This window comes from Acomys minous (assembly GCF_964271855.1).
Source record: "Acomys minous genome assembly, chromosome: 10".
Lineage (NCBI taxonomy): Eukaryota > Metazoa > Chordata > Mammalia > Rodentia > Muridae > Acomys > Acomys minous.
In genome coordinates, this window is record NC_140491.1 from 117,629,559 (window position 1) to 117,653,794 (window position 24,236).

The 24,236-nt window shown below is 41.6% G+C and overlaps 1 protein-coding gene and 1 long non-coding RNA gene across 2 annotated transcripts in view; one reads left to right on the forward strand and one right to left on the reverse strand.

Moving 5' to 3' along the window:
* The window catches only part of LOC311607393, a 46,548-nt gene extending 45,813 nt beyond the window's left edge, over window positions 1-735 (reverse strand). Inside the window, exon 1 of the long non-coding RNA XR_014782579.1 lies at window positions 654-735. This is a non-coding gene — a long non-coding RNA (uncharacterized lncRNA). The remainder of the gene's footprint in view (window positions 1-653) is intronic.
* Window positions 736-836: 101 nt separating this feature from the next.
* Window positions 837-20,796, forward strand: ZC3H15 (zinc finger CCCH-type containing 15). The gene is made up of 10 exons (XM_084800187.1): window positions 837-1,086; window positions 8,927-9,028; window positions 12,851-12,962; window positions 13,969-14,121; window positions 14,496-14,587; window positions 16,024-16,206; window positions 17,400-17,546; window positions 17,650-17,751; window positions 18,467-18,593; window positions 20,025-20,796. The coding sequence occupies exons 1-10, from the start codon at window positions 1,012-1,014 to the stop codon at window positions 20,213-20,215; spliced, it is 1,284 nt and encodes a 427-aa protein (XP_084656313.1). The 5' UTR covers window positions 837-1,011; the 3' UTR covers window positions 20,216-20,796.
* Window positions 20,797-24,236: the final 3,440 nt, after the last annotated feature.

The window sequence follows — 24,236 nt, forward strand, 5'->3', positions numbered from 1 at the left end:
CTTAAATTGCGCTTACTGTTAGGCAACTTTCGCATAGTTAAATGGTAACCTTCAGGAATCGTTAAGGCATATTCATTCTCTCTCTCTCTCTCTCTCTCTCTCTCTCTCTCTCTCTCTCTCTCTCTCTCTCTCGTTTTTCGAGACATAGTTTCTCTGTGTCCTGGACTCCCTTTGTAGACCAAGCTGGCCTCTAACTCGCAGCGAACCGCCTGCCTCTGCTTCCCGAGTGTTGGGACTAAAGGCGAGCACCACCACCGCCCGTTTTTAAAAGGTTTATTAAAGATTTATTTATTTATTATATATACAATGTCTGCCTGTACGCCATAAGAGGGCACCACATGTCGTTATAGATGGCTGAGCCACCAGGTGGTTGCTGAGAATTGGAGTGAGGCCCTCTGGAAGAGCAGACAGGGCTCTTAACCGCTGAGCCAAATCTCCAGCCCTAAGGCATTCTCTTAAAATTAATATAGGACTTCAGGAAGGATCAAGGGCTCCAGTTATTAGGGGCTCCACTCCTAATGATCTCCAAACGAAACCTTATTACTTCATATTCCAACCCTGCCCCTCCAGAGGACAAGAAAGTAGCTCAGAACTGCTGCAGCTGCTCCGTCATCACCCGTGACGGTACTATCTAGTAACAACTAAATCTATACCTAGTCCAGGGATCCACACAGGCAAGTCCCACTAACCAGGTCATCATCGCGTGCTCTGCCTTCCCCAGTTCCCACGTCCCAGCCACGCCCCTCCTGACCCCGCCCCCCCCGCCCCCCGCCGCACAGCCAGGGCGCACGCGCAGCTCCACTTCCGGGCGGGCGCCTCTCCTCGCGCCCCACAATGCAGTGCGGCGCCGTGCTGTCGCAAAGGCCGCATCCGGGCGGCGAATGAGCGAGTCGCTTTCCGTGCGCTGCGGCGGCGGCCGGGTCTTCCTGCTCCCGCCGCGCAGCCGGACGCCCGGACGGTAGCCATCTGCGCCGCAGTCGGCCCGGTGCCCCCCACCACCCCGCCTCCGCGATGCCCCCCAAGAAACAGGCTCAGGCCGGGGGCAGCAAGAAGGCGGAGCAGAAGAAGAAGGAGAAGATCATCGAGGTGCGTACCCTTCCCCCTCCGCGCGGGGCAGCGGCTCCCGGGGCCACGTGTCGGCGCCCCGGCCGGGTGGGCCCTGGCCCGGGGGGCGCTCGCCGCCGCTCGCCGCCGGACGGAGGCCGCTGCGTCGTCCCCCCGGGCGCTCGCCGCGTCCCCACCCACGCGCCCGCCGCGCCCACTCGGCCGCCCGGTGACCCCCGGCCCGCTCACGAGTTTTCAGCCGTTCCTAGGCGTCGCTCGGGACGGCCTCTCCTGACAGACCGAAGGCCTTTTTTATTTCTTTATCAGTGAGACGTAGCGCTGCTAATTCTCAAGAGCCAGCAAATTATCACTTGTTTTTTTGGTGGTGGTGGTTTACTTGAGTTATTTTTTGGTTTTTGGTCCATCTGGAAACTTTCTGGTCAAGAACAGAGGCTTCCTGCAAAGCAGAGCCCAGCAATCTTGTACATAATGCTCTGTTCATACATTTAGTCTGAATTAAATGTGTAGGCTGTGTCACTACCTGTGTTGAATACAGTGCTCCCAGTTTGCATACACACACACACACACACAAACACGAGGGCTTCTTCTAGTGCATTAAACCTGTAGGCTTTCACTGAGTGAGGCAACGTGTTGATATTCTTAACTGCCCCTCGGCAGGTTTACAATGATTGTATATGTTAGTTTCCTTAACTAACCATATTTCACATTCAATAAAGATGTCCCCCCCCCACTAATCCTCATATTTAAAAATACATGGTACCTCATAGATTTGGGTGTAGTTGGCAAAAGCTATGACTATATTTTGCAGCAAAACATGTCTGAATAAAACGTAGTCTTTACTACATTTCATTCTTATTAAAATGCCAGAATGAATGTTTTGGTGTTGAAATGAGATTTTTGTTTATGATTTTATTTCACCATTTGATTGTTACAACCTTGAGAGATACCAGTGAGAATCCCCAGGGTTCTCTTGGACAGCCCTAATGAGTGCTTTGTCAGATTGTATGGAAAGCTGGCTGATTTAATTGAAATAAAATCAATGTGAAGACATCTAACAATCCTGGCTGTTACATCTCTCAAGTAGAACTGCCATAGCCAAATATTTGAAAGCAAAATAATTGTCGGGCAGTGGTGGTGCATACCTTTAACCCCAGCAGATGGTTCTCTGAGTGCCAGGGAAGCCAGGGCTACGCAGAGAAACTCTTGTCTGAGGGGATACAAACTTTAAAATAGAAAAATATCGGTCACCTTTACATCTGAGAAAAAACAGGATTTGGGAGACTTAAATCTCTCAGAATAATAATCCAACGACTGTTCGGTGTTGGGCCAACAAAGGACATTCAGAGATACCATTTTATTTACAAGCTACTGAGATTGAACCATCAGAACATAGACCGTAAGAGCGTAAAACTTACATTCAAAAATAAATGTTATGTAACAACTTGGAATATATTTTGGGCAATATGGAGCTTTAGTTTTAATTAATAACACTAAAGGTTTTTGTCTGTTTTTTAATTTTTGTTGCCTGGCAGTGGTGACATGGGTCACTCAGGAAGCAGATCTCCTGAGTTCAAGGCCAGCCTGGTCTACAGAGTGAGTTCCAGGACATCCATGGCTGCACCGAAGCCGTGTCTTGAAAAACAACAGGAAGTCAAAGTTATTTGTAGTATCCTATCAACCCTAAATGACATGCACATATTTTGACATCATTCATCTAGTAACAAGATTTTGTTGTTTTCCTAGGTGTTGTACCGAGGGCCTCACACACTGTAGGAGTGCGTTCTTCCACTGTGATACAGTCTTAGTCAAGAAAGTTTTCTTTGCTTCATGCTTCGTTTATTTTGTATATAAAGTAAAGAAAAATCAACTTAGTTTCCATTAGTGAAAATGTCTTCAAAGATAAATGCATTAATGGCAGGCCTGATGGCACAGACCTTTAGTCCTAGCACTCAGGCAGATGCAGATGAATCTATTGAGTTCCAGGCCAGCCTGGTCTACAAAGCAAGTTTCCGTACAGCCAGGCCTATGTTACACAGAGAAACCTTGCCTCAAAAAACAGCAAAAGAAAATAAATAAAGGTATTAAAAATAATAACTACATCCTTTAACTTATTAAAAGTATCCTGTAATAGAGTAATGGAATTAAGCCTAGTTTGGTATGGTTTATAATTTCTCTAAGTCCCAGCATGTCTTGATGACTTTTATAAGGAGCTATGCCATGGTAGAATAAATTTATATTGTGGCTCCTTAGTCATATTTCTTTTCATGGTCCTCTAACAAAAGAAAATTATTTTCTGCCTTTCCTTTTCCTTCTTGAAACTGAAATGTCATACATTCACTATGTATTTGTTTTCTTCTTGAAATGAATGTATTATAGTTTTAAGCTGGGCGGGGCACATTCCTTTGATCCCATCACTTGGGAGGCAGAGACAGGCGGATCTCTGAGTTTCAGGCCAGCAAGGTTTGCAAAGAGAGTTCCAGAACAGCCAAGGCTGCACAGAAGCCTACGTGCCTTGAACTGCCCCCCACTCCAGAAAGTTCCAAGTTTTATTCTCTATTCACTTATTGTCCCCCAAACAGTATTATCACATTTGTTTTCCTACAGCCAAAATAATAGGTTGAGATCAGCTTTAAGCAACAGAAACTCTGGTCATAGACAACGCAGAGCCTGGACCCAGCTGAGGCACAAAGATTTCAATTTGAGGACAGTAGCCTGCACAGTGAATTCCAGGCTATCGTTGACTTCAATGTAAAACCGTTTTAAAGAACAAAAGAAAAGCGAGTATGATTGGTGGCTTAGGTTTGGGGGGTGTGCGTTTAGGGCAAGCAGATAAGGCTATTTGTCCCCTGGGGACATGTAGCATTGAAAAATGTCAATCCTGATGTATGCAGACAGGACCAAGGCCTGCAAAGAGGATGGAGGGAGCTGCTAGCTGCTGTTAAATTTCTTCAGGGACCCACAGTTGATGTCTTAAAGCTAAATTAGTCATTTGCAAAGTATCTATTTCATAAATAGACAATAAAATACATTAGGTGCATATTCAGAGACAACCACTGGGTTATATGCTGTCAGCCTCTGCCTACCCTGTGGTCCTACGTAGTCTTACCCACTTACCTTGGAACACTGCAAGTGCTGACTTTCTCCTGCTTTGTTTTTTGTTTTATTTTTTGTTTTTGTTTTAACATCTTTAAGGAGCTGGATTGCCTGAGAGTCTGGGGGAAAAAAGTCAGAGTTAGGTCTGGAGTTGGGTGTGTGGAGACCAGTTCTGAGTTCCTTTGCGTTTGGTTTCTGTATTCATCCACTGAAATATACCCTACTTTCCCTATAACTTTTGAAACCTTATGTAGTCAGTTTTTCTCTAGTTTTTTTGTAATTTGGGATTCACTGAAAACTCCTTTTCCTACCTAATACTTTTCCACTCTCAAATCTATGCCAACTTTTAGGAAAGGGTTTGTCACAAGCTCAGGTTAAGCTTTATTGATAAATTAGGTTGTAAACCATCCTACTTTCAAGATGTGCTGGTGTTATTTCAGCTTGTGCTGTTCAGAAGGCTTTTTGTAGCTGGGCCTATAGCTCAGGTAGGGTGCTTGCTTAGTACACGCAAAGCCCGGGGTTACTCTCCAGGACCACAGGCTAAAAGGTGGGCGTGGTAATAGATAGAAACAAGATCACAAGTTCAAGGTCATCTTCAGCTGCATACTCAGTTCACGGCCAGCTTAGGCTTCGTTTGTGAATGGGGGCTGCTTTTGGTAAAACATCTATAACTTAATCCAGACTCTGGAAAACATAAGTTTCTTAGTATTTTGAAGATGAGGAAATCTATGTGTGAAAGATAAGTGTTAAGTACCCATTATGCAGTTGAGATAACAGGCACAAAGGTTAGACAAGTTGCCCAGAATACTGAATGCAAGCAGGGTTTAAACTCAAAGTCAGGACCTCAAGTCAGCCACTTTGTATAGGTCCTCACTGTTACAAATCTTTTAGTTCAGAAAGTTAAGGTTGGACTCATTTTTCCTGTTGCTCAGTTTCCCTACTTAGGAACATGTCAAAGTTTCTACACTTAAAATATGAGATAAACGGGTTAACCACATGCTGAAGCAGTGAAGTTAGCTGGAAGCTTGGTGTGGGGTTTTTGTTTGTTTTGGTTTTTTGTTTGTTTGTTTGTTTTTTGTCTATTTGGTTTTTGTTTTTCCTTTTCAGTTCTGGAATTGTATACCTCTCCTAGAAGCTACTATTGGAAATACTTTGCTCTTATGTTGCAAGCCCCCTTTCTTCCCTGCCCCTTTTGTCTTGGTAAATCTTTGTGTGTCTGCACCTGCTTCACTGTTCAGTCTTGTTTACTCATGGCTTGCTGCTTCTCTGTACTTGGTTATAGGGTGCAGCACTTACAGCTGCTGATGCAGTCTGGCCCTCGTGTTTGACCTGCAGTCTCCTTTTCACTCTGACGGCTCATCACTGTACAAACACAGCAGAGCATTTCATACTTGGCTGCAGCCTTCCCACCTGTCACATGAGCCTTAATCATTTTACCTTAGCTTTGTACAAAACAGGATAATATTCACAAAAAGCTTGATAAGAGACTATTTCAGCTTGTAAATGTGTTTCCTTTCTTCATTTGCATAAGCTGTGAAATATGTGTGTAGAATTTTGTAATGCCATTCTGGGCTATTAAAAATGAGGTAGGCCTATTGATGGCAGTGCATACCTTTACTCCCAGCATTTAGGAGGCAGAGGCAAGCAGATAACTTGAGTTAAAGGCCAGCCTGGTCTACAGAGTTAGTTCCAGGACAGCTGGAGCTACACAGGGTAATCCTGACTGGACAAAACAAAAGCATGAGGTAGACATTTAGGTAAATAAAACAAAGTTTTAAGTACACAATAATGAATAAAGCAATATTTACCAGTGAGAAGTAACCTTTTATAATCAAAACATCTTTGAGTTTCTTACTGTTAAAAATATTGAGAGACTGTATTGAGATTAAGATGGTGGAAAGATTATGGTTTCAGATGGTTCTTTCTATAGTGTTTGTTATTTAACTGCTTTTCAGAGGATCTCAAGTTTTATTCAAGATACTTTTTTGCCTTCTGTGAACCACTCAAGAGAATGAGAAAGAATAATACAAAGTATTTTTTGAAATCTGGGTCATCTGTAGTGTTGAGCTTCTACATGTTATGGTTGGCAGCTCATGGATGAGTTGCTAACAGGTTTAGAACAGCAGGGAGGACTGAGTGCTCTCTTGTGAAGAAGTAAACTTGCTCTGTGGAATTCTGGAAAACAAGACTAGGAGGTATTGCATAGTGCAGAAAGTGAGAGGCTGAAAACTGGATTAAAGATGTTAGAATAGCCACTCGCTACCACTCAGTCAGACAACTCTACCACAGCAGACAGGTGTGTGTGCATTAGAGGGATGGAGTGTGGTGTCCTCTTCTCACACACTAGGCACAGAGGCTATGGGGAAAGTGGTTAAATGTGAGCCTGAAGCTGGATGTCAGTGCTACATGCTTATCATCTAAACTCAAGGAACTGAGGCAAGAGAATTATGTCAAGGCTATCCTGTGCCACATAGTAGGACCTGCCTTCCCACCTACACCCCCAAACGAAACAGACCGGGCCTGCAAATGTCCATGAAAGGATCTGTGCAGTAAGCTGAAAGCTAACTATCTACCTCCTGTTCTCTTTGCCTGCCGTACAGTCAGGCTTATTGCTGCCCTAGCCACATCCTTGCAGAGAAATGAAACTACATAAGTGAACTAGATGTCAGGTAGCAATGGCACCCATTCATTCATGCTGAGGCAGAGCTCGCTGTGTTAGTTTCTTCTCACTGCTGTAACATTACCCAAAGCTATTACCAGACAGTTTATAGTCACAGCCACGCCATTTTGGAAGGTAGAAGTCTGAAGTCCAAGTGTCAACACAGTCATTTCCTCTTTCTGAAGGCCACAGGGAATAAAAATCTTCCTTGGCTTCTTCCTAGTTTCTGATGTCATGCAGAAATCTTTGGTATTCCTTAGCTTGCCTTTGTGTTAATCCTCTGCTGTCTTCACGTTGCTTTTTCTCGGTGACTTTATTTGAACATTATATCCACAAAGACTTGTTTCCTAGTAAAGTCACATTTAAAGTGGTACATACGAGTTTTCAAGGGATACCATTCAATTCAATACAGCCCCTAAAACTATGTGCATACATCCTTACATATATGAAATGCCTTCTAAAGGCTTTTGTTCAGCATAGTTACTAAATATGAGGTAGAGAGCCAAGGATCACCGTAAGCACTGATGAAAAAAATCATAACCTCTATAATGGAAGCTTCCACTCAACTAATAAAATCCAAAATTTAATTAAAATACTGCTCTCTGGTTAGATTTGTGTTATTGTCTTAGGAACTAGTCTAGAAGTTTGTGGGACATTCTTGTCCAGTATTCTCCAAAATAACCTCAGCAGTACCTCATGCTTTCAGCACATGTTCGCAGAAGTGCGTCCTGAGGTCAGCTGAGTGTGAGTGTTCCATGTATATCCCCTGGGCTAAAGGTTCTACCCTTGTCATTGACGACCAAGAATCCAAGATTCAGCTTAGTTGAGGGGATGACGTCATATGCACTTGCCCTCAGTTCTGCTACAAGCACTGCAAAAGAGAAGGTTACTGCTCTTCACAAAGCATTTTCCTCATCTTTGACTGTGGAACTACTTGTATCAGGACAACAGCTCCTCGGGTTCCAAAGATCTGATAATCTCAGCCGGGCGGTGGTGGCGCACGCCTTTAATCCCAGTACTCAGGAGGCAGAGGCAGGCAGTTCTCTTGACTTCGAGGCCAGCCTGGTCTACAGAGTGAGTCTAGGACAGCCAAGACTACACAGAGAAACCCTGTCTTTAAAAAACAAAAACAAAACAAAACAAAAAAAAAACACCAACAACAAAAGAAATGATAATCTCAAACACACTGTGTCTGAAAACAGATTTAATGGTAACAGTGACAGTTTCAGGTTGATATTAAATTATGCATAGTCCTAGTTGATATTTTGAGTAGCAAAAATGTTCATATTCCTTTTATGTCAGCTTGGCATAGGCCAGAGTTATTTTGGAAGCAGGACCTCAATTCTCATTGTGCCCTCACAAGATTGGCCTTCTTTTCCTGATAGATGATTGATGTGTAAGGGCCCACGTCACAGTGGGCAGTGCCACCTCTCGGCTAATGACTCGTGAGTGCTGTAAGAGAACGGATAGAGCAAGCTGTGAGAAGCATCCCAGAGGGCAGCAAGCACTCCTGCATGGCCCCTGCGTCAGTTCCTGCCCCCTAGGATGACAGGCTACCAGCTGTTAAGATAAAGTCAGTCTTTGTCTCCCCAAGTTGCTTTTGGTCATAGTGTATTACAGCAATAGAAACCCTAACCAAGATAGTCATATATTGCTTTTGCCTAATAAGGCCGTAATGTTTTATATACTTTTGTGACATAAAGAATATATTTTGTGGGGAAAAGGCTGGGAGGAAAAGGGAAGAACTATAGTCAGGATGTAAAATAAATTTTTTTCAAAAAGAATATATCATCTGGGGGCTGGAGAGATGGCTTGGCATTTATGAGCACTGGCTGCACTTCCGGATGACCTAGGTTTGATTCCTGATACCCACATGGCAGCTCACAAACACCTGTAACTCCAGGTCCAGGGCATCCAATACCCTTTTCTGGCCTCTACAGGCACTATATACATGTGGCACACAGAATTACATGCAGGCAAAGCACATAAAATAAAAATAATATTTTTTTTAAGACTCCTATTCCTCTCAATAAAAATTGGTTTTTATATATCATTAGAAAGATAATAATGATAATTTACCAAGATTTTTCTGTGTTCTTTGTCATTTAGGACAAAACTTTTGGTCTAAAGAATAAGAAAGGAGCAAAGCAACAGAAGTTTATTAAGGCCGTCACTCATCAAGTGAAATTTGGTCAACAGAATCCACGTCAGGTAAGTGATTTATTGTTCTATGTTCTGATGGGTGTACAATATAAGAGCATTTATCACAGATCACCTGGTATTGTAAGTACATTGTGAAGTAATCTCTTACCCTATACTTCTTATATCTTCCACAACAGTACCTCTTGGACAGTTCTCTAAGCCATTTTGATATAACGCATTTTCTGTAATAAGTGTATACTGTATTAAAGTGCACATCTTATTTTATTTCATTGTCCAGAAGTGACCCCTTAATCTTTTATTTCCCTTGTAGCAATATAAATTACCTACAGACTTTCTGTTTCTAGAACAAATAAACTTATAATTCTTTTTACATTTTACTTATTATATTTTATGCATGTGGGTACACATCCACAACACTCCACTGTATAGATTCTGATAACTGAGCTGAGTTATTCAGGTTTGGCAGCACATGCCTTACTTACTATGCCATCTCTGACCTTGAACTTAGAATTTTAATAAGCACTTCTTGTGCACTAATGCTCCACGTTGTTCCTCCTGTGTGTCCTGGATGCTAAGGTTCCTCAGTGCTCTCCTCACTGTGGAGTGAGGCTTCTTGTGTGCTTGTTGTCGTCTGGGTCCTGTGACCTGTCTGCCTATCCAGCTACTCAAAAATGCTGATTGCCTTTTTCTTCCAAATGTTTTAAAAAAGAAAAAGAAAGAAAAACTTTTGTTAATATTGCAAATAACTTTTATTTCTATGTTGCTGTACAATAATTTTCAGAGGTTTTTTTCTCTTCCCTGTAATTTGCAGTTTTATATGTCTCACTTTCCACTGGATTGTTACGCGTCATTTTCTAGGTTTCTTGGGTTTTGTTTTATTTTGGGCTGATTGCTTCATTTTCACAGTTTGTGGTTATTTTATGTGTCTGTGTAAGTTGTCCTTTAAGTTGAGTAGCTTCTTGGTCCAGCATGTGGAACTGGAATATAAGTACTGATACGTTAGGGCCTGTTTGTGGACTCTCTCCTTTGTCCTGCTCATCTATTGTCTGTGCTGTTGTCACACTGACTTTTATTACAGTGACCCAGAAGTATGTGCTGTCAGCTAAACGTGTCTTCTTATTACTTTTTCTTAGACAGTTGTCCTTACATAAGAATTGGTAACTTGTTCAAAAACTTCAGCCTCTTTGTTTTCAGATTTTTCAGATCTTTCATCCCATAAGACTTTACAGATAGGATTCTCTCTCTCTCTCTCTCTCTCTCTCTCTCCTTTTTTAAATGACTTTTCCTTAATTCTTGACAGTGATCCTACTTACTGTGTCACTGCATTCCGTATTATATTTTTTATTCTTTCTTGGTTAACTACTGTAACCCTGACATAGAATCTAATTACTGCATGTTACGGTGAAGCTGAGCAGCGGTCCTGTTTGTAGACCTGGGCCTGGGGTTGCTCCCTGGGTGTGTGCTGTGGAAGGTGACACTACTCTCAGGTGTTTCCCAGACATCTTTCTCAGAGGCTGTGGCCATTTAGACCTGTGCACCACAGCCCCCAAAACAGCTCTCAGGGCAGGTGAAGCCCCCCCCCCCCATTCCTGTCTCCATGGAGAGAGTGTTGTGCTGCCCCTTCACCTACGAGCCTAGAGAAGCATGCCAGGGAAGCAGGGCAGGGCCTCTGCTCCAACTCTGTGACTAGGGGCCCTAGCATTTTAACTCCCAACCTCATAGGCCAGAAGACCTCTTAGTACTGAGCGGCCTGCGCACCATGTCACAGTTAGTTTCTTTCTTTTTCTTTTTTCTTTTTTTCTTTTTTTTCTGATGTGTGTGTGATAATGTTCTTACCCTGCCTCATTCCCACCCCCCTGGCAGGGTTCCTCTGTGTAGCCTTGGCTCTCTTGGATTTACTTTGTAGACCAGACTGGCCTCGAACTCACAGCAATCTCTTGCCCCTGCCTCCCGAGTGCTGGGATTAAAGGTGTGTGCCACCACGCCCAGCCAATAGTTTTTTTTTAACAATTATTTTCATTTTATGTGCATTGGTGTGTTGCCTGTATGTATGTTTGTGTATCTTGGAGTTACAGTCAGTTGTGAGCTGCCTTTGTGGGTGCTGGGATTTGAACCCTGGGGCCTCTAGAAGAGTAGTCGGTGCTCTGAACTGTTGAGCCATCTCTGCAGCCCCTTTGTAGTTGATAACTAGCTTCGAATATCTCAAGTGGTTTATGGGTCTCCAGGATGTTCTTATAGATGGTATGTATGTGATGAGCCTATTCAGCAAAGACTACTTTTATTTTTTGTTTGTTTAGGGTTTCTCTGTATAGCCTTGGCTGTCCTGGACTCTCTCTGTAGGCCATGCTGTCCTCCAACTCACAGTGATCTGCCTGCCTCCACCTCCCTCAGTGCTGAAAGGACTACTTTTATTTAAAAGAAAGGGGAATCGTGTTTGTTTTTTATACGTTTCCAGTGTGTAGTTGAAGTCAGAACCTGCCATGGCTTAGTTGTGGCGTTGGCTCATTCCTCTCCGGGTTTGTTTTGTTGCTCTTTGAGCACATTCTCTTCTTACTGATCTGTTTTTCTTTCTGCTGTTTCTTAGTCTCTTTAACAGAGTAGATTGTGTTTTATCTCAGACTAGACCTTGTCTAGTTGCAGTGCAGTCAGTATCATGTCCATCGCAGCTACCTTTGAACAGCTCCACCCAGATCCCCTTAAGCATTTCATGCTAGTATGTCCAAAACTGAGCTCATCCCCACCTCCTGCCCTGAAACCTGTTCTTCCTGTGTTCCCTGTCTTTTTCAACAGCACTTACTGTGCATATGCTAATCCCAGACTTCTCTTTCTCCTCTGTTATGGCCAGAGTCCTTTAGTTCTGCTTTCTAAAATGCTCTTTTGAACTAATTAATATCTGTTTGAAACACTAGTGCTTTCCTACCTACAATTGCAGGAGTGTCTGCTTTTCTTTTTGGATTGCTTGCTAGTATATACTCCTTAGAGTTGCCACCCAAATGAAATCTGATCTGGTTACTTTAAACCACTAAGTTATAGTCTATCAGCTACGGATAGAATCTAAACTTGTCATTGGTGTTTCCATGTCTCGGTGCTGTCTGGACCTTTGTCTTTACAGTGGCGGTTTCTTTATATATTCCTTTCCTGTTCCAGAAGAGCTCCTTTATAAGTTATTAGTTCAGTCTAATTTTCTAAGCATATAGGCATTCTTTGTTTTCAGAATACTGTGTATATTGTATTGTAATTGTATGTATGTCTTCCCACATTATTCTGAGCTTCCTTAAATAAGCATCGTGTACTCTGTCTTCTAACACGGGCTGAGGCATAAATGTTCTGATGAATATGAGTGCACTAATCATGTTAGGGATGTAAAGCATACCCTAGAACTATGGCTGTGTTGTGTCTTCTTTTATCTCCTACACTGATGAAGTTAGTATTTTTCAACAAGGGCACTATAGCTTGTGGTAGTTAACTAACTGCTGTTGTGTCACTGAACATGTCAAAATGTTTTCATCTTAGGTCCAGATGCACTCGTTTCTGGAGAGCACGTTGTTGTCATTGGAAAAAATACTTCAATTGAGAACTATTTGCTAAATGCCAGGGTTAAGTGTTTAATAAATGTTTTTGGTGTGAACTTTATAAACCATAAGATTTGGATGTGTTTTAATTCAGTATGGTACCTTATAGGACAAGAAATAATTTGTTACAAGGCTTACCAATTTTAATAGTTTAACCACAATAACTAATGTGTTAGCCACTTCATGTAAAGACTTCATACATGTCAATATGCAGATGCCTTTGTTACCTTAGTAGTTACCGTATAGTGAAAACAGTTTTGTAAGCAATCAGATTTATGTTTTTAACTTGGAAATGTAGGTAGCACAAAGTGAAGCTGAAAAGAAATTGAAGAAAGATGACAAGAAGAAAGAACTACAAGAACTAAATGAGTTGTTCAAACCTGTAGTTGCTGCACAGAAAATAAGTAAAGGTAAAATTTAAATGGCGGAAGTGCTATTTTTATGACATATAATTCATGTTTGAAACTTGATTTGTACGGAGCTGGAGTGACAGCTCTTGCTCAGGTCACAGAAGCTACAGCTGGTGGATCACAGGCATTCATAACTCGGGTTTCAGGGGATCCAGTGCTCTGGGCACCTCCAGCACCCATTACACATGTGGTGTACATATGTGCATTCAGGCAAGCACTCACACATATAAAATACTTAACACTTTTTTTTTTTTTAAAGTTTTTTTGGTTGTTGTTTTGTTTTTCGAGACAGGGCTTCTCTGTGTAGCCTTGCCTGTCCTGGACTCGCTTTGTAGACCAGGCTGGCTAACAACTCACAGCAATCCACCTGCCTCTGCCTCCTGAGTGCTAGGATTAAAGGCATGTGCCACCACATCCGGCTTAAGTTTTTATTTGATGTGTTCCTGGCATGGTGATCATGTGCTTTCAGTCCTAACACTCAGGAGGTCGAGGCATGCAGATCTCAGTGAGCTCAAGGCCACCAAAGTTAAACACCAAGTCCTTGTCTTAGATAAAAACAAGTTGATTGTTTTGTTTTCCGGAATTTTGTTCTTAGTGTATTGATGAGGTGGAGTGGGGGGTGGGCCTTAGGAGCCACAGCAAAGCTGTGGTTTTATAAGTTATAAGTCATAGACATATTTGGGCAACATCCTTCCATTCATGTTCTATGTCTGCTGTCTCACTGAGTCCACAGCCAAAGAACTATAGAATTACCTGTCTTTAGTTTTCTACTTCTGCCATTTATTTGGTAAGAATTTAAAAAAAAAAATGGATATAAAAGAAATATCTAACCAAACACCTGTAAGTTATACTTTCTAGCACATTAGTAAAAGGAAAATAATAAGTTAAACGTGATTATATCCCAGATATTGAGAAGAGTGACAACCAGTACCCTGCAGCAGGAAGGGAGACCCAAAAATAGGTTACCTGCCTTAAGTACAGACCTGTTACTTCCCATTTGACACAGGTGCAGATCCCAAGTCTGTGGTGTGTGCATTCTTCAAACAAGGGCAGTGCACTAAAGGAGATAAATGTAAATTTTCTCATGACCTCACTTTGGAAAGAAAATGTGAAAAACGAAGTGTTTACATCGATGCAAGAGACGAAGAGCTTGAGAAAGGTATTTCCTTTTCTCTCTTAAAGCTTAAAAATAAGTCCCTTTTTTGGTTTCTTACTAAGATACTTACTAACATTAGTACAGTATTGATAGTATTACTTGCAAAAAAATCGTTGGGGTTTTCCACAAGTTTAAACGTTGTTTGGAATACAGTGATGTAATTTAGATTTGTCTCTTTCTGCACTCCTGTGCTGCCCTGGGAACTTGGGTGGATGGTTGGCAGTTCTGTGTCTGCCTGTCTTTGCTGTTTCAGAAACAGTTGTTATATTATAAACCTTACGGTGGAGTGGAGGGTTCCTGCCTGTTTAGAGGCCTAATTTGTAGGAGCAGTTTTTTGGTTTTTTTTTTTTTTTAAAGCTTGTTGTGTCTTTATTTAGATACCATGGATAATTGGGATGAGAAAAAGCTGGAGGAAGTAGTAAACAAGAAGCACGGTGAGGCGGAAAAGAAAAAACCAAAAACTCAAATAGTATGTTCTTCCTTTTCTTGAATTGAGTTGGTGTGGCATTTATTATTAGGGAGAATTGTGTGGCAAGGTATTGATCTTTTCTCCTGGCTTGCTGAGTATTAGAAAATCACATTTCATCAATATCAAGCTTTAGTTTTGGAGTTCACACATTATTTTGTTTTTAATTAGGTATTTTTAACAAAATTGGTCTAAAACTGCATGACTAATGTCTCCTAATGCAATTTTCTGGAGTAATTCTACTTCGTCAGCTATGGGTGAGCATAGCTGGACATGATAGCGTGTACTGTAATGCCAGTAGGCCAATTGCAAGATCGATGCACGCCCAGTACATACATAGACTCTGTCTCAAAAAAGTAGGATGAACACAATATATACTTAGATAAGAATCTTCTTTCTTGTCAGTAGTGATGGAAGTAGTCCCGTTAAGCCAACACACTTAATAAATTGTTTGATTTTAATACTGTGGAAGTTTTTTTTAATTACAAAAATATTTTTATGTATGAATTCCAAAATGTGATTTTTGGTAGGTAGTATCTCTAATGTTCTGAGAAATCTTCCTTTGAAAAATCAGATTATTCCTCAGCAGCCATATATCTGTATCCTGAGCACACGTCTGGTGAGGGCCTGCTCTGCTCGGAGACTCAGATAACCTGTGGTTCATAAGCACACCTTTGGGAAGAGGGGCGGACACTGGTGAGGGTTATTGCCTGACCAGCATGGCTGTACTTTGGACCCATTGGTGTTTGAGGGATCCCTGTTCTTTGTGTTGTGTTCCTTTTGAACTTTGTACCCTTATGACTCATGGACAGAGTGCCTGTTTAGTCAAGTAATCCCAGTAGGGCTTATATTATAATTGCGTGGGATTTGTCTTTTATTTTCTTTATTTTTCATTGAAGTACTAGAGGTTAGACCTCAGACTTTGGGTTATATTTACAAAGGCTAACTGATACTAACTGTAAATTATTAGATCCAGTTTAGAGCCTTTGGGGATTTTGGCATTTCGGTACGTTGTTTGATTTTAATTATGTGTAGTATGTGTATGGTGTGTGCACATGACTACACATGCCTGTAGAGGCCAGAACCACTTCACATCCCCTGGTTACAACAGTTGTAAGCCTGTTGACGTTAACCACTGAGCCATCTTTCTGGCCCCTGGTTTGTTTTGGGAGATGGAGTCTCACACTGTAGCCCAGGCTGGCTTTGAACTCTTCAATAATTCTCCTTGCTTCAGTTTCCTGAGGGCTGGGATTACAAAGATGTAACCACCATGCCTGGCTATCTCTGTATTAGAAGTATTTTCAAACATTTTTATGTATAGGTTTGTTTGCTTTGTACGTTTGTTAGCCTCAGGATGTGAGTATTAATACTTGTTCCATATGCCTACGTGAGATGGATTTTCACTGCACTACCACTTTTGAATAATGTTGTCTCTATAGGTGTGCAGACATTTCCTTGAAGCTATTGAAAATAACAAGTATGGCTGGTTTTGGGTGTGTCCTGGAGGTGGGGACAATTGCATGTATCGACACGCACTTCCTCCTGGATTTGTGCTAAAAAAAGACAAAAAGAAAGAAGAGAAAGAAGATGAGATTTCATTAGAAGATCTAATTGAAAGAGAGGTAAGAAATATCTTTTCTTTCAAAAGCTATTTTTAATTATTTTGTGAATACTAATATTTACCACTTGGGGGCAATAGCATATTCTAAAAGGGAAAATAATATCATGTTCTTTTCCTAAAATTACTGTACTTTAATTTCTCTTGAGTGTGTTACATGTAAATTTTACCGTATACATTAGCCGAACATATTGTTTGTTTGGTTGGTTGGTTTTGGTTTTTCGAGGCAGGGTTTCTCTGTGTTAGCTCTGGCTGTCCTGCGCTCTCTTGGAGGCCAGGCTGTCCTTGAACTCACAGCAATCTGCCTGCCAAAGGCATGGGCCACCACTCCCAGCTCATGGCGTTATTTTAAATGCTTATTTATGCTATATGTTGATAAGACTTTTAGGCTCTTTCCTTGGTGTCCTTTTCTCTTTATAGCATATTCTATGTGTGTGGCAGGAAGCCCTTCCTCTGGGTTTCAGCTGTTTGATTTAGCCAGTTAAAAGAGACGCTGTCTCACTAAAGCGCTTGAGCTGCTCTTCTGCAGCCCAGCAGAGCAGATGGCTTATGATGTGAGTTGGGGGTGCGAGGCTAGGGAATACTAGATTAGCACTGTTGGCTTCAGTGTGCTCATGGGGGACTAAGAGTAAGATTGTATGTGCTCATTAAATGGCCATGTTTGTATGTCACACAGGATACAGAAATAGAGTGTGGGCGTTAGGGCCAAGAACGCCTGAGACTGTTTTTCCTAGTTCCACCACTTGCTAGCTGTTCACTCCTGATAAGCGTCCTCTCATCCTCTGCCTATTTGTTGAGATCAACGTGGGGGGTATATGTATAAAGCTTTCAGCACTGGATGTCTGGTATATACTTACTTTCAACCCATTTGTTACTTACTACCCCTGAGATATGCAGGGGATATTTTTGTGGGTTTTTGTTTGTTTGTTTGTTTGTTTTTTCTCATCTGTAACACCACAAGTTAAACATGGATTTATTGTGATGATTTTTATTTAATATTAATTTTACCAAGTTATTCATGACAGACCTACTCAAAATGTTAAGTGTGTGTGTGTTTCACTCCTTGCCATGCAAAGTGAAACTACCATAATCTAGTCCACTTACTGTTTTAGAGTGACCATAGGCAAAGAATTACCTGTATTAAAAGGAAGAATGCTGCCAAACAACAACAAGTGACTTTAAAACTCTCACTTGCAGCGTTCCGCCCTGGGTCCAAATGTTACCAAAATCACTCTAGAGTCTTTCCTTGCATGGAAGAAAAGGAAAAGACAAGAAAAGATTGATAAACTTGAACAAGACATGGAGAGGCGGAAAGCTGACTTCAAAGCGGGGAAAGCACTGGTGGTATGTGCCAAGCTCTCACACTGAGGGTCCTTCCATCTTCTTTCATTTATGCAATATGTCTGAGGTGAGCGTCAGCTTTTCCCCTGTTTGTGTGCCTGAATAGATCAGTGGTCGTGAGGTCTTTGAGTTTCGCCCTGAGCTGGTCAATGATGACGATGAGGAAGCGGACGACACCCGCTACATTCAGGGAACAGGAGGTGATGAGGTAAGTGGAAGCCTTGACCTCACGTGTTTATTTTAATGGGGGTGGGCGTAGAGAAAACAGAAATATGGTCAAAACAACATACCAGGGCAGGGCTAGGTCCTATTTCCATCAATAAGCAGCTTTCTCTAGACTTCCACTCTTACCTGCAAGACACACATCTTAAGTAATTCCTAATCCAGGCTGCTTCTGAGAAATAAGTGAATTCATTGACATCTATTTATAGGGTTGCTTTCTTTATAGGATTTAGGACAGTGCTTGGTGCAGTAAATTAATTTTTTGTTTGTTAAAAATTTCGTTCTGCAGAAACAGTAAAAAAAATAAGGAAACTTCAATTATATTATTCTTTTTTTCGTCTTTTCTCTAAAAGTTTAAGTGGAGAAAAATGAGTTTTCAAATGGTAGTTAGTCATTTGCTTTCACTTGGTATTACTAATAATTTTGTTTCCTGAAGATGTGTTAGATTAAAAGTGAATTGAGGAACCTTTTTTTTTGTTTTGTTTTGTTTTTTGGTTTTTCAAGACAGGGTTTCTCTGTGTAGCCTTGACTGTCCTGGACTCACTTTGTAGACCAGGCTGGCCTCGAACTCACAGCGATCCGCCTGCCTCTGCCTCCCGAGTGCTGGGATTAAAGGTGTGCGCCACCACGCCCGGCTTGTGCGCCACCACGCCCGGCTGAGGAACCTTATTTATAACAATTTTGCTTTCTCTGTATTAAAGGTCGACGATTCTGTGGGTGTGAATGACATAGACGTGAGCCTGTACATCCCAAGAGATGTGGAGGAGACGGGAATCACTGTGGCCAGTCTGGAAAGATTTAGCACGGCATGTGCCTCAGACAGGGACGGTGAGTGTGCGGCCATGTGCCTCAGACAGGGACGGTGAGTGTGCGGCCTTCTCAGCCTCAGACAGAGACGGTGAGTGTGCGGCCATGTGCCTCAGACAGGGACGGTGAGTGTGCGGCCATGTGCCTCAGACAGGGACGGTGAGTGTGCGGCCTTCTCAGCCTCAGACAGAGACGGTGAGTGTGCGGCCATGTGCCTCAGACAGACGGTGAGTGTGCGGCCTTCTCAGCGCTCCAAAGCACTGGGCGCTATTAGAGGGGGCAGCCAGCTGTGTGGAGGGTCCAGACTGTAAGTGTCAACGTTTCGCAAAATATAAAACGTAGCAGAAGCTGTAGAAAAATGGTTTGTGGATATTGAAACCGTTGACTAAACTTCTTAGAAGAACAAAAACAAGTATAGAGATGTAGCTTTTGAGTGTTACTCTAGAATTCTGTACAACTATTTGTAGACAAAAGCAGGCTGAAAACCATCTGCGTTAGTGTCAGGATGAATGAGCTCAGCAGAGTGCATAAAAAACAATCTAGAACACACTGCACACAGCAGTGTTACAGGGCAGGCAGAAAGAAGTGCTGACAAAACACTGAGCACTTCAGTGAGAGATTAACAGACACATGTGTCAGAAGAGGAAAAAAAGGTAGAATTACAAGTAGTTAGTTGCTGTTAGGCAAAGGGTTCCTGGAATAAGGTGGTAGGACAGTACACAGATAGGACGAGTGAGGAAAGGCCAGACGCCCAAAGCACCGTGCTCACAGTGAAGGAAGGGCACTGTAGGATGTGGAAAATAAGAATATGTGTGTCAAAGAAAAAGGCTTTAGTAGAGGAGAAAAAATAAAAATGACAGGGAAAAGAACAAGACCTGGAAGTATAAGTAATGATTTAGTGTGAGAGTGTGATTTGGTGACAGAAGTACCCACAACCGTGTCGTCAGAAATGTTTAACTGGAGTTAAGCAAGGCTATTAAAAGCTGTCATTACATGAATGTTGACTTTGAACAAGAAGAGGCAGCATCTTGGGGATGCTGGAGCCGCATGTGGCATCAGCATCCTCAGAACACGTGTGGCACTAAAGCCTCTGCTCCTGGGTGACATGTCCAGCCCCCTCTGACCGGGTTGAGTAACTGCTCATAGGCATTCTGCTTTGTTATTGTAATTTTTTAGTCTAACAAAAATGTATTTGGGAGTTGACTATTTGAGAACGGAATTACCAAGTCATTTAAGAAGCCGACTTAAAGATTCATCTTGCCCTGAAATAAGGGCGAAAACAGGATTTCATAGTGGACACAGATAGTTGGTTCAGATAAGCTCAGAAAAGGACCCACCCTGCTGCAGGAATTTCATGGGAGGAATTCTAAGAGAGGAAAAGCGTTGAGTTGGTATGTACTGTTGTCTCCTATTTCTAGACCTTACTGACTTCAGGCTTGTTCTTGTTGTTAGAGAATAAACTAAGTGAAGCTTCTGGGGGTCGCGCTGAAAACGGTGAGAGAAGTGATCTGGATGAGGACAGCACGGGGGGAGGACAAGAGAACGGGTCCATCGACGCTGTTCCAGTGGATGAAAATCTCTTCACTGGGGAAGATCTGGATGAGCTAGAAGAAGAGCTAAACACGCTTGATTTAGAAGAATGACACCAAACAAGGCAAGGAAGACAATTAGGTCAGCCCAGTATGATGAACATGAATTGAAATTCACGTCAGTGATGTTGCCACCTAGAATCAACAGGATGCTCGTTTCCCCGTGACGGCTCTGCAGGACACTGTCCCTGCGTCTTCTCTTCTGACTTGACTGCATCTCATAAGTTCAGAGTAGTTGATAATAAAAACCGGCACTACAGAAGATGATTGTTGTTGTAACTGTCCACTCACGTAGGAAGTGTAACTGCTTTTCCAGCTTTTTGGTTTTTGTTGGGCATGTGTAATTTCCAGGAACAACAAATTTACACTTATCCGTTTGATGCTGTTTTTAATGAGTGGTTTCCTTTCCTTTGTATTTATATGTTTTAAAGACTGCCTGAAAGGTGAGCACTGTACTTGATAAAGGAAACTGCATACGCAGAGTCAGTATTGTACATCTGGACAATTGACGGACTCTGAGAATAGGACTTGGTCAACTGACAGGGTCAGCTGCAGTACCCTGTACTAAAAAGCTGTTTAAAGTTCTCCCCTTTTTTGCCAATAAAGTTGTAAATAAAAACCATCATACATCCAAATCCAACTATGGGCCTTTTTTATAGTTTTATGAAAAGTTTCTTAACGTTCATAGCTTGCTATTTTGATTAAATATTGCTTATATTGGGTATAGGTGCCACAGAAGGTAAAAACTTAATGGATTACATGGAGTACTGATAGTATTAACAATTGTTATTTTTCATTGCCAAAAACCCGAAATACTATTACTTTAATTGTGAAGTGTTAAATCATCGACCCAACTAAATGCCTCCTACAGTTATACCAAATACTTCCTTTGAATCAACATTATGTAAAGTTTGATTACTCTATTTGCGAGAAGGTAAATTCACCAGAAAACTTGGGCCTGAGGGTCTTGACCTTTGAAAATTTAAGAGTAATAACATATTTTAAATAGATATTAGGTTATCACTAGATAACTCTAATCATCATGGTACTATGTTTCTTGTGGGGTTATTTGCACTTCTGGGTTTTTAGAATAACTTAAGTATCTAAGAAGGCCTGGCTATGGTGGCACACACTTTTAATTCTTTCTGCCTCAGAAAAATTGTATATTGGTTTTTTGAATTTTAGCTTTTTATTTACCTTTAAATTTTAATATTGATTCTGGAACTAAGATGTAGCAGTGAGAGTGCTTTCTTAGCATGTACAGAAAGCCCAGTTCTAAAATTTGCTTTTTTGTTTCGTTTTTTGGTTTTTGGTTTTTTTGTTTTGTTGTTTTTTCAAGATAGGGTTTCTCTGTGGGTGATAGCCCTGGCTGTCCTGGACTCACTTTGTAGACCAGGCTGGCCTTGAACTCAAAGAGATCCACCTGCCTCTGCCTCCTGAGTGCTAGAATTAAAATTGTTTTTAAAAAGCCTGTTTTCTACAAACACTTCCAAAATCTAAAGCCTAGGGAAAAGATTGTATAACTTGTTTTTTGATAACCTCAAACTTTAAAAAGAAATTTGTTTTTTAGTCCTTATTTATTATAATTAATATTTTCAAATGTACATGAAATAGAATTTAAATATAATTTTAAAGTATGAACTGTTTCTCATCTACTTTTTATATAAAAATACTAAGGTTTATACTTTATATCTACAAATAGTCTAAAGAGCTTACATCTTTTTGTACTGTTATTCTACGTTTGTGCCGTTAATCAGAAATTGAGTGTGCTTTCTTTTCCTAAATAGTTTTTAATCCCAAATTCCCACTGTTAACACATCTTTATATTCTAACTTGAGCATGTAACTTGATTTACTTTAGAAGATCTGGAGTTCAGAACACGAGAAACATAGACACAAGCTTTCTATGAGAGAGGAAAGCTTTGCGCTTTCATGTGCTCTGTTACATGCGCTCTTTTCTCCTTACATTGGGTTTCATGAGACCACACTGTCACCTATGGCCAGTGAGCCCATCGTGGGGCCCCAGGCTTGACAGAGTCTAATTCAGAGTAGTTAGACTGAACTTTACCTTATTATAAGATGGCTTGACATAATCTAAGCTCCACGTGAACTACTAAAAGTTGTATAATATACAATGTATCTTTAATTTCTTTTTAGTTCCTTAGCTATCTGATAATCCTTTTTTTTTTTTTAATTGATTCACATCCAAATTGTAGCACCCTCCATCGGCTCCTGGCCCAACCTTCCCACCCTCTTACCCCTACCCCAGTCCTCCGAGGGGAAGCCCTCCCCACCTGCCAACTGACCCCAGCCCATCAAGTCTCATCTGGACTGCCTGCATCCTCTTCCTCGGTGGCCTGGCTAGGCTGCCCCGCAAGGGGGAAGTGATCGATGAGTGGGCAGCAGAGTCCATGTCAGAGGCAGCCCCTTCCCCATGTTCTGTGACCCACAAGGAGACTGTGCTGCTTATGGACTACATCTGAGCAGGGGTCTAGGTCCTCTCCGTGAATGGTCCTTGGTTGGTGCATCAGCCTTTGCAGGCCTGTTCCCCTTGGCCCAAATTTGTTGGCTCTGTGGTTCTTATGGAGCTTCTGTACCCCCCAGGTCCTTCTGTCCCCTAAGTCTACCACAAGACTTCCTGAGCTGACATTTTGTTTTTGGAAGCAGGGTCTTAATATAGCTCAGGCCTTGAACTTCTGATCCAAGGGTGACCCTGAACTCTTCAAAGCGTTGGGGTTACAGGATTGTACCACCATGCATGCCCTGCCTTTTGGTGATTTTTCTTTCTTTCTTTTCTTTTTTTTCTTTTTTTTCTTTTTAGATTTAGATTGTTTGGGTGGGAGGATCGGCAATGGGATGTCCTCTGTGGGAATAGGGTAGTAGATGTTTATCATGCAAAGGTGTCACTTTGTACCTGGTCTCGTGGGACTCAAGTACCAAGACCCACTGCCTCAGTCCATCCAGGAAGCCTCGTACTGTAACCAAAGGACAGTAAAGGCTGGGGGTGTGGTGCAGGGCTACAGTGCTTGCCTAGGATACACAAGCCTGGGGTTACTCCCCAGTACTGGAGGGTGTGTGGGAATGCAGTTGTAAGCTATACTTTAGTTTCCTTCAGTCCGTGAATCCTAAGGTGTGTTTTTATGTCTTAGGAAACTGTTTTATTTACAGAAGTTATCATTATAACATCGAATACTGTACAGAACAACTTTACAGCAGGTACAGAAATATGTCAAAGACTGTATAGTTGGGGGCTATTTAATTAAGCAACTGAAACTTCACAAGCTACAAGCATATTATGTGATAATATGCACTAGTTTTAGATTTTTTTAGGAATGTCTGTCCTTGAGATGTCAAACTCCTAATAACCAGAGAAAGGAGAAACCTCAGTAGGTAAATCTGGTTTTGTTTAGTAATTTTGTGATTTAACATTTGAGCAGAAAAACAGTTACATATGTAGACCTGGGTGTATTAAATAAGACACATTACTTCACTCTATTGGCCTGATGCGCTAAGAATGATAAATTATTCCTAGACATCTTGCACTCGTTACCCACAATAGAGGGATATGGTTGTTTTGTGTTTTAACTTATTTTAATCAAAAAAATAATAGCTATGTATGTTTAAGGTTCATTAACTTATACTGGAGACCCATACTGGGAAGGAAATTAATCATAATGGCTCTAGAGGTTGTAGGTGTGGTGTGTAACTCCCCCAATGCAATTTTCTAACTGAAAGGACAAAGTATCAGGCTGTCTGAAACTCATTATGAAAATGGTCATGGTGGCTCCCACTTGGGAGGCTCTCGGCCTGTGTCTTAGGACTAGACACTGCAGGCGGCACAGAGGCTCCTGGGGTCTGCTCTGCCCGTGCGCGCTCCCGAGAAGGTGCTTTTTCTTCCTTACGCGTCCTTCCGTTAAACCCTCCCATATCTTGTCCCCACTCTCTCCAAACTTGTGGCCTGTTTTGTTTTCACTACTTTTTAATGCATGCATATGTATATACATGCATATTTCTATGTGGCCTGCTCAGTTTGTAGTTTTATAAATATAACTGTCTCAAAATTAGAGACAACTACA